Source organism: Hippocampus zosterae, chromosome 20 (assembly GCF_025434085.1).
Source record: "Hippocampus zosterae strain Florida chromosome 20, ASM2543408v3, whole genome shotgun sequence".
NCBI classification, from domain to species: domain Eukaryota; kingdom Metazoa; phylum Chordata; class Actinopteri; order Syngnathiformes; family Syngnathidae; genus Hippocampus; species Hippocampus zosterae.
The window spans coordinates 8,917,575-8,928,347 of record NC_067470.1 but is presented as its reverse complement, the minus strand read 5'-3'; the positions used below and the strand labels follow the sequence as shown (position 1 = coordinate 8,928,347).

At 44.7% G+C, this 10,773-nt stretch overlaps 1 protein-coding gene and 1 long non-coding RNA gene across 2 annotated transcripts; both read left to right on the top strand.

Annotated features, from left to right (window-relative positions):
• Positions 1–384: 384 nt before the first annotated feature.
• On the top strand, positions 385–2,178 carry LOC127593257 (uncharacterized). Its single transcript, XR_007960359.1, has 2 exons — positions 385–597; positions 1,746–2,178. It is a non-coding gene; the product is annotated as an uncharacterized LOC127593257 (long non-coding RNA).
• Positions 2,179–5,682: 3,504 nt separating this feature from the next.
• bhlhe22 (basic helix-loop-helix family, member e22) lies at positions 5,683–8,640 on the top strand. Its single transcript, XM_052054546.1, has one exon. The coding sequence runs from the start codon at positions 6,085–6,087 to the stop codon at positions 7,099–7,101; it is 1,017 nt and encodes a 338-aa protein (XP_051910506.1). The 5' UTR covers positions 5,683–6,084; the 3' UTR covers positions 7,102–8,640.
• Positions 8,641–10,773: the final 2,133 nt, after the last annotated feature.

Sequence of the window (10,773 nt, the reverse complement as noted above, 5' to 3'; positions counted from 1 at the left end):
CCACTGTATGTTAGCACTAAGCTAATTTGTAATTCTCTCATACCATAAATTGAAATTGAAAAACTTCAACCGAGGAATGCATTCTCTACATCTGCCGCACTGCACTCGGACCTGACGGCATAAAGTCAAACGAGTACCTGCTTTTGTCGCTTGCGCTCCAATTTGCATACGATGCGATCAAGCGCATCCCACTAATGGACCCCCGGAAGCTTTTAAATATGATTAATTGCAACCGTCGACTGCATAATTCATAATTACTAGATTGCATTAAAACTCATACGTTAAAAAAAAATAGAAGGCCTCAAATAAAACGCGGGGTGTGCATTGCGTGTGTGTGTGTTGGGGGGGGGGGGGAGAGAGAGAGAGAGAGAGAGAGAGAGAGAGAGAGAGAGAGCGAGAGAGAGATCGCACTCATTGTGATGCACACGACATGCCATCTTTCAGGCAGCAGCCATGCTTTGCAGCATTGCTCTCTCTTTCTCATCTGGAGCGTCAACATCCACGGCCGGGAATACATTTTTTTTAGCTTGTGTGGTAGTAGTTAACATGGGGGGTGGGGGGGTGGGGCAAACGGACGGATAACCCGACGCTGCTCCGGTAAGTATCCCGCATCCTCTTCGGGTGCTTTTTTTTTATGTCAAGCCAAGTGCCACCTTGTGTGCGCATGTGCTGCTGCACTTAACCATTGTTATTGCGGCACGATAGCACAAATAGAGCCGGTCGGCTGCGTAGCCATGACGCCGATAAATGTTGAAGGACGAGAACGGGTTTGAAGTAGAGGAGGAGATCCGGGAGAGGAGAGCGGGGCGGTGGGGGGGGAGGGGGGAGCGGAGAACGCAGCCGAGCGAAGGTGAAAGGCGAGCGGCTACGATGGGACGAGGTGCGCCCCCCCCCCCTCCGACACCCTCGATCACCCCCCCCCCCCCTTTTTTTTCTCCACTTCCACGATCCCCCCCGGTCCTGAAGTGGACGACTTAAAATGGCGTTGCCCTTTGTTTGTGCAACCCCCCCCCCCACCACTTTTTACACGCGCGCGCTAACTCACACGCACGCCCATATCACCATCACTACCAATTGCGATCGTTTACTAATTAGGAGAGCTTACGGTCGAATTCGATTCTGCAAAAGCATTCATCAATAAAAATGTTGGAATACATTGAATGTAAACGTATTTTGTGAAAATTAGAAGCAGCAATTCTGCGCATGCGTAGCACGAGTGAGATGTTTTGTGCGTGCTTGTGTGCTTTTTTTTTCCCCTGGTGGAAGAGAGCAACGTTGCGTAACAGGCGCATGGGCCCTTTTTTTGGGAAAGGGGGGGGGCTGACACACACGCAGGCACACATTCACGTACACGCACGCACAGAAATATCCATTGCTTAAAAAAATCGTCCATCCCCGTCGTCATTCTGGAGTTTCAAGGACACAGGGGTGATAGCTGGTGGATGATGGGTAATATAGAGGAACATCTGTTTGCCTAGTGACGTCATCGTCATCAGCACCCCCCCCCCCCCCCGCCCCCCAAGCCCTTCCTTCTCTCCCCCCTCCCTCCTTCCATCATCCCAATCCTCTCTTGCGCTGAAGGCAGATGCCTCATTTGTTTGGCCGGAGAGTGGCCATTAATCCCAAAGTCAGGAAGGAAGAAGGAGTTCAGCACGGCTCTCTTCTGGACTATATCGAGTTTCTTTTTTGCGTCTGAGTGTCTTGATTTTGTTGTCATTTTTTCTCCCCCCGCCCCCCTTCTCTAGGTGCAACATGAAGGAAAGATAGGACTTTTACTCTTTGCAAGGATCTTTTTTTTTTTTGCTTCTAAATTTTTTTTCTCGGAGCAATGAAGCAAGATTCTTGTTTCTTTTTTTTTGGGGGGGGGATTGGAGTCGATGGCGAATGGAATGCAGCAAGAGGATCACTCTCTCTCTCACACACACACACACACACACACACACGCAGACACACACACACACGCACACACACTCACACACACGCACGCACGCACACACACGCACACACACACACACATCCGGTCTGCGGGTTACGTCTCTCCGTGTTCACAGCGGACCTTGATTTAATGTCTTACAATTAAGGCACGCGGTGAATGCCAAGAGATGATCCTCCTTGTCGTCTATCGGAATGTATTTATGTCTTTACCTTTTCGAGACAAATAAATATGTTTTAAAAACAGTTTTTTTCCCTGTGTGTGTGCGCGCGCGCGTGTGTGTGAGAGAGATAGAGAAGGAGAAGGAGAGCTGTCCAGCCCGCGGTGCTGAAATCAGAGTCTTTTGTTTCACTCAGCACAAATGCCGACACTCTCCACTCCATCTCAGTAGCGCGGCTCAGCGTTCCACGGCCATAAAAGAAATTCCACTGTTTATTTTTTTCAGTTTAACGGTCATTTAATATTCGAGTGCAGTGTCGGGGTTTTTTTTAAGAGTCATTGCTTTACAATTCATTTTACGTTTTACATGCACTGTGGAAGGTATTTTTAAAACGGGTTCAGTAAATTGTTATTTAAAATTGACATTTAAAAAAATGTAGTTAAAAAAAATTAAGTCGGGGAGGGTGATAGGATTTGGCCTCAGCGCGACCCCTGGTGGCGACGCGAGACGTTGCAGCATTCAGCTCGTCTTCAGGACGGGGAGTGATCAGGAGCGGGTGGGGGCGGCCGGAACAAGGATAAAGTCGTAGAGTTTCAAGAACAAGACTCTTTGCGATTTTGAAGGAACAAAAGTAAGTATACTTTGAGATGTATCGATATTTTTTAGGTATAACATTCCGAAAATCAAGTCTGAATGTTCGGAGATGAGTCGAAAAGGACACCTAATCTGAAATCGTCACATTATCAGGAGTGAATTTTAAAATAGGACTATTTTGAGTTTCAACTTTATTCTTGCTTTCTCGATTTTTTCCCCGTAAAGTTGCTCTTTTTAATCACTAAAAAGATCATTCACTTAGTATTACCTCGTTGGAAAATGCGACATTGCTAGTTATATCAAGAAAAGAAAAAATAAGATGCTATTTTAAAAATATTACGTCTTTAATTCTTAAATATGACTTGATTCCATGAGATTAAGAGTGCATTTTACTTATGGATTGTAACAAGATGAACGTTTTTGCTCCTTAAGAAATCAACTTTAATTAGTATTTTCACTTTTATCCCCCTAAAAATTCATTTAAATAGTTAGCGATATTTTATTTCTTTATTATTATTTAATGTTTTATATATTATATTTATATTATTCTTAACATGATCGCACAGCACAGAAAATACAGAAAAATAAATACATTATAAAAACTAGGCAAACGAAACACCTTTCACACTTTGATGTGGCCCTCAATGCAATTCTAAAAACTAACAACAACAAAGAAATCCGCAAAACAACCATTGACCTTGCATCATTTATTCGGGAATTTAGGAATTAAACAAACAGAAAAAAAATCGTTGACCACCCCTGATATCAGCAATAACCACCCCTTAATTAACAGAACGAGTGTGGGGGAGTCCATCCAATCACGTCTTTCCCTCAACTCATTTTCTGTTCATTTCCTCCAATTAAGAAAGCAATCAACAAGCAGACTGCAGAAAATGGCGTCGGAGGCAAAACAATTGCACTTCAATTAAAATCCACACCATTAAGACGAAGCGGAAGGATGAGCGGAAACACTGCAAGAATTTCAAGGAGACAGATTTTAGGATGCTGCGTCACGATGACGTTCCGTGATCGTTTCCGCCCGGTGTAAAATAAATAAATAAATAGATTCCCCAGCGGCCGACGTCGCCAGCGCGGTAGCGCAATTTCCTGCGAGTAGGCCTACAGCGCTATCTCGTGGTATTAGGTGCTCAATACCACAAATTCAAAAGGCCTGAAACGTCGTCACTGAATTAATCGCACCTGGGTTGGACCGTACCAAAGACATTTTGTCAAAGATATTACAGTATAGAATGTGAAGATGTCGACCGCAAGTGAGCAAAAGTTACACTTAGAACTCACTTTTTTATGATGTAAATAAAAATTCAAAACTTGAAGTATACAGCCAAATAATTGTTGCTACTATTATTATTTTAAGAAAAATGGGATAATCTCCAGGCAAGACATGGGGGACGGGGGGAAGGTGTCTTGAAAAGACAGATACGGCCTCATCAAAGTTGTAGCATAAAGACAATGTTAGAATTTGCGGATTGTTAGTCGTTTTTGTCAAACAAAATTGTGCAATATTTAATCAACTGGTGCCAATTCGGAAAAAGAACAATGTCATTTTCAGATGCGGTGACATTGAAAACACCCTACAACTGTTGACATTTTCTTGGGACCAAAATGTGCGTCGACCAGCGTAATTAGCTTGAGATGCTTCTTGCTAACGTTAGCTAAACTTGCCACGACGCAAGACCGGGCTAGCTGAACAACATGTCAAATTACTTATATAAAACGCCATTTTCTTTTTCCTGAAAAAGACAATCACGTCAAAGAAAGTCATGAGAAAGTCCTAATCTCGCAGAGGACTGGCGCGAAAGCAGCGGAAGGAGTTACGAGGCGTGCGGAGAAAGTCTCGGGAACACCTTCATGGCCAATCGGCTCAGCCTAATGAGACAAGATGGGGCCGGGGCGCGACAGTGTGCGGCGGCCATTACAGCCTCGGCCTGTCAGCACTTTGGTAATGAGGATGGCGCGGCGACTGGACACCCAGCGAACATGAATATACATTAGTATGACATGACACAAACTTCGTCAATGTGACCTCACACCACAGTTGACTTCAATGTAGCCTGAAAGCGCCCACACACACAAAATGAATTAATCTGTTCCAAGGTCAGTGTCATAAAACACTTGATTAACTGTAATAATAATAAGATATCCTTTATTTGTCCCACACTGGGGAAATTTACAGCCTCCAGCAGCATGAATGTAGGTAGAAATAAGAAGGAAAAAAATGGGCTGCCTTTCCTTCTTCCCTCAGATACAGAGATCTTCAAACAACGAAGATGACCTCCTTCCTTGACGTCAAGAACCTGACTTCATTTATTAGCAAAATGCTTGAAAAGCACACATCTCCACAAGGGGGTGCCAATTACCCGTACGAAAGGAAAAACCAACCAATGCGGCCGCACATATCCGCATACCAGAAACTGCCAAACCAAAAGGCACAAACGCAACGCCATGTGACCTAATAGTAGCGAGTATTAGCACAAAACCTCGAGTTTTCTTCTAGACAGGAAAAGCCTCTTAGAAGATCGAAACTTCAGTTGGGTTTAATCAGAGGTGACAGATGTGTGCCGACTCCCATGTAACATGAGCTCAGATGTGATTGGTTTATTCTAAACAGACACATTCAAGTCACATGAGGGTGTGCGCACTTGTTCAACATCATTCTGTTCAATGTTTGCCTATTCAAAAATTATTTTTTTCTCCAATTGAGTTGTACGGTTTATAAGTCGCGGTAATGGTGGAATAAGTTTTGGATTGATCCCATTTATAAGACAAAAACCAAGCATTTGAACAAGGGGGCGTCGAATTTTGAGAGCAATGTCATATCGACAGTCAGACGTTGCCTTCAGGGACCGTCTAAAACCAGAGCTTTTCGTACACAATTGAGCAACTGTTACACGTCTATCGTTCTTTTTTTTTAATTACCAGGAAAAGTTACGGCCCACAAGAGAGTGTAAGGACACAAATTAATAATCGTTCTACATCTATCGAGCAATCTCACGAGCAATCAAGCTATCAATTCAATCCAATTGAGTTGTAGGAAGCGTGATCGTCCACAAGATGGCGGAACGACCACGAGTATGTTCGGATGCAATCTCGCCGTGGGTATCCGGACCACACACTGCGTAAGAAGACAATAGAAAAGTCGATATAAACACGCTAGCACTTGAAAATGAAATGCCACGTCGGAGAAATTTGCTGTCGTTTTTTTTAAACTTTGGTCGGTTTGTTTTTGTTGAGTGTTGAAGCGCAAGTTGTAGACTCGGAATGATAAGAGCAGAGGGTTAAAAAAGTGAGCGAATGAAAACGTTAACTGACTTTGTTGGTGTGGGGTATAAATGGGCGAACCCTCTTTAATAACCCCCCCCTCCCCCTTCGGAAAATAATGGACAAACGAGAGCGAGATGAAGAAAAGCGAGAGAGAGAGAGGGAGAGAGAGAGTCTCCTCCTCTTCCTCAGCATCTCCGCTGACAAGTGTGACAGCGTCAAACTCGCAGAGGGCAACGCCGGGGCGAGACGTGTTGTCAAGAGTTTCCCCCCCACCCCTCCCCTCCCACCGAGGCGCGCCATGGACCGGAGGCTCAACTTGAGCGGCGACATCTTCCACAAAACTCTGAGCGCCGTGTCGGGCAAGAAGATGCACGACCCGTACCGGGGCGGCGCGGAGCTACCCGCCCGCGAGCGCCAATCCTCGCCGGGTATTGGCTGCTTCGAGCGGGGCGACTCGGACCCCATGCAACCCGGAGGATTGGCCGGGGTACGGGCGGCGGCTCTGAGTTTGCCCACCGGCTCGCTGTGCATCAAGTACGGCGAGAACGCGTCGGCGGCCGCCGCGGCGGGGGCGGAGAGCAGCGGCGGCGAGCAGAGCCCGGACGACGACAGCGACGGCCGCTCGTGCAGCGACATGCTGCTGCTGGGCGAGCGCAAAGGCAAAGCGGAGGGCGGCAAGAAGAGCAAAGAGCAGAAGATGCTGCGGCTCAACATCAACGCCCGCGAGCGGAGGCGCATGCACGACTTGAACGACGCGCTGGACGAACTCCGCGGCGTCATCCCGTACGCGCACAGCCCGTCCGTGCGGAAACTGTCCAAGATCGCCACGCTGCTGCTGGCTAAGAACTACATCCTCATGCAGGCGCAAGCGCTGGAGGAGATGCGCCGGCTGGTTGCTTACCTCAACCAGGGCCAGGCCATCTCCGCCGCGGCCATCCCGGGCACCACCGCCCTGGCCGCGCCGCCGCCCGGCCTGGGCGCTTACGAACCGCCGCCACCCCCGCCGCCCGGCTACCCGGCCTTTCCCTCCAGCGCCGCCGGGGTGGCCGCCGCGTCCTCCTGCCCGGACAAGTGCGCCTTGTTCAACACGGCCGCATCCAGCTTGTGCAAACAGTGCACTGACAAGCCTTAACCCGGCCCCCGCCTGAGGTTAGAGACTCCATACCGACACTTTTCTAACATTTACACTCAATACTTGATCGTGTACATAAAAATCGTCCTCGAAGTGCTGGTGTGAATGACTACATTGGACTTCTCTACGTGGAGATTTTTTTTTTATGGAGGCGGGGGGGATTTTTGGAGAGGTCGTGACAACTTTTTACCCCACTTTTGAGGGGGATCGAACCTGCCACCCACCGGCCCCATTTTTTTTTTGTTTTTTTCGATGCGGAATGTCACAACAATTGAGTCATATTTATTATTATGTTGCAGGGACACTGTGAAACAATTCCACGTGTCTTTTTTTTGTGGTCATGTATTCTATTGTCCATTGCACTCTTTTTTTCCATTTGATGTTAATAGACGGGATGGTTGTCAGGTCGAGCTGTGTCGATAGACTCGAGTTATTCTTTGAGCAGAAGGCCCGTTTGTTTGTATTTGAGTGTTGGGGGGAGGGGGGGGGGGGGGTCGGGGGGAAAAAAGCTTTATTAAAATATTTTGAACAACAGAAACGACCGAAATGCTCATTCCTTGCCTTTGAAATTCAGAGAGGGTAAATTTCTAAACAGTTTAAAATGTAGAAATAGATTTTTTTGGTATTAAGAATGCTTTTCATTTATTTGGCTTTTGTGCGGACATTTTTTTAGATTATTCAATCCTATTTCATCGTTAAATAATTTTTTTAAATGGGAGAAGAGAATGTGCTATTTACGATGAAATTAAAAAAAAAAGCTTTTCAGCCGCGTGTCATAAAAACGATTTCAGCACCGCGGACAGCGTCGCCGTCTAATTTTTCGGATTTGTGAAAGACAAAAGTGGGAATTTGTAGATTTAAAAATCTGATTCGAGTGAATATGGCATGGCCGTGTTAACAATGAGAGGCTCTGAGTTTGTGATAAGCAATTTGGACAACAGGGCCCGCCGATGCGTCCCACTTAATCCCGTCACGCTCCCTTTTCTTTCTTAACACTTTGAGAAACGCCATTTTTTCTCCAAAGTACACGCGCACACACACAAGCACACACACGCACAAAATCATTTTTATTTAAGCGTTTTAAAAAATTAAAACGACAGGAGCATTTTACCCATGCTAATATTTACATTATAGCCCGGAAGAGATGATTCCCTGGAGGGAGAAATGGAGCCAAGTGTGTGTGTGTGTGTGTGTTGCTTGATTGACATAACTGTACGTATGTGTGCTCTGATGTGTTTCGAATTGGCCCTTACTAAGAAGAAAGTCTTGGGCCCAAGTGTTCATTTAAAAACAAGTTAGAGGTTTTATTCCTAAAAAAAAAGCATATGGTGTAAGAAAAAAAAATACATTTGACTTCAAAACAGGAAAATAAAATGAAAATCGATTGCAGAAAAGTCTTTGAAAATGGCTCATAAGCAAACATTTCCAGATGATCCGCCAAAGTTGCGTAAATAAAGTGTTTTTTTCCAAATACCGACCCTTATAAAGTCACAATATTATGAAGACAAACAGCATATTTTCAAGGATGAAGTCATAAAATGTCTAGAAAAAAACCAAAGACGTTCTTTTTTTTGTGTGGGTCCAATTGACCTTTTTGAAAACTTTTGAAGTTGAGGATAAAAGTCAAGTCAAGAGTATTTATAGAGCACTTTCAAAAGTATTTTCCTGGTTCCTCACACACCACTCAAGCTTATCCTGACAACTAATTTTTGGTAGGAATGATTGCGAATGGCTACCAGTTTGATCCACACTTCTGAAACAACAAATTTTGCTTTCGTGATATTCTCGATCATTTTGATGATTGCGTGAGTCATGAAACATTTCAGTGGGCAATTACATTCCGCAAATAGCCGCATGTAAATGATCACTTTGAAAACATTCCCTGCAAAGCACAATGCCCACCACTAGACGAAGATTATTGACTGTACATTTCAAGTTGTGGTTGTATGGACTAAACACATGAAACAACTGCAAATTAGACTGAATTCAAAGCCCAATATGCACAAAAAAGTAGCCCTAAGCAAGCAAATTAACAATATGGCATCACTTATACAGAAGTGAAATTTTACATACCATCCATCCATCCATACAACTATTTTTCCACTAGGGACAATTTGGAGTGTTCAATCAGCCTGCCATGCATGTTTTTGGAATGTGGGAGGAAACCCAAGTACCCGCAGAAACTCCAAACAGGGAAGCCGGAGCCGGAACGGAACCCGGTACTTCTGCACTGTGAGGTCGACGCGCTAACCACTGGAGCACCGCGCCGCCCATTTTACATCACATTTAGCCGAAATTTTTCGAGTGATCCCAGTAAGTTTTCAACCAAGGTGCAGTGAGGTGTCATAAACTATTAACAGAAAGGGTGGAGCAACACATGTAGACAAACGATAGTGTAATACTGCCAGGCATATATTCTTCATCCTCTAGGAAAAGCATTGCAATATTATTGTAGCTGACAGAGGCACTAAGAGTAGTGTTGCCTCGGGTTGTCCTGACCCCAAGATTAGAAATCAGGGCCTATCACGTGATTTTTTTCCGCTGATCAGCATTGAATGAGAAACTTGCAGGTACTCAAAATCAAAAGACTTGTATTTGGGCTCACATCCAAGACTCCATGACTCCATCTTGAACCACGCCTGATAATACCCCGAAAGCAAGCGCAAACTTTTTTTTCTTTTCATACCCGCTATAAAATGTCCAATTTAACATATCCTATTGGTAGAAGAAAAAAGGGATGATAAAGACCAAATCTACATACAGCGCATGGAATTGAAACGTCCTATCAGCGATGAGGGACATCCTGGCCGTGTGGCAGGGAGGAAAATAGCAATGCAAAGATATATGGTGAAGAGATATATGTGGCGGCATGGCGCCGGGCGGTAATTTAGCGAATGACACCCAACCGTGAGCCATGTATTGCATTGCCTCATAAAAAATACACAAGCTGAGTGTTTACACGTTGGGCGCATTCAATTCATGTCTGTTCCTTATCGGGTATTCATGTTTTGAAGTTGACCCGAGGCATGTCATCCGGTTTCCAATTAATCCTGGACGGGTAGGATACAAATGTAACATTGCAAAAGTGTTCACACCCGCTGATAACTGGGGATGTGGCCGCGTTCTGAATGAAGCGATTGCGAGTCGGTGCACAACTGCTCTCCCATCATGTCTCAGATTAACTCCAAATAAAAATCATATGTTCTCGTAAGCTTTTTTGGACTTTTTTTGGTGTTTTGTTGACTAGCAAAAGCCCGACTATGTTGCTACGTTGAACAGGTTATACAATTCCTTCCCACCAGGTCAATCCGAAGAAAAACAGCCCTGTGTTAAGGTGGAGGAAATTCGGACAACTTCTGTGACAACCCTAGCAAAAATGTCAGGAAAAGCCTACTAGAACACCTAAACATTTTGATTTATCCTTGTTTTTTTTTAAACATGAAAAAAAAAAACGTTTTAGACTCATTTTACCAGCCTTCTAACATACTTATTTTTATGATGTGGATATAAACACACTAAAAGGTTTGTTTAAAAGCGTACGAAGCTTTAATTAACAACATCCCATTAACTTCCAATTGCTCGCTTTCGCGTTGCCGCCATTTAGCTGCCCATTCGAGACAATTGCGCGACTGACTCATTTCAAACGTGTTTTCATAATGAGCAACTAATCTA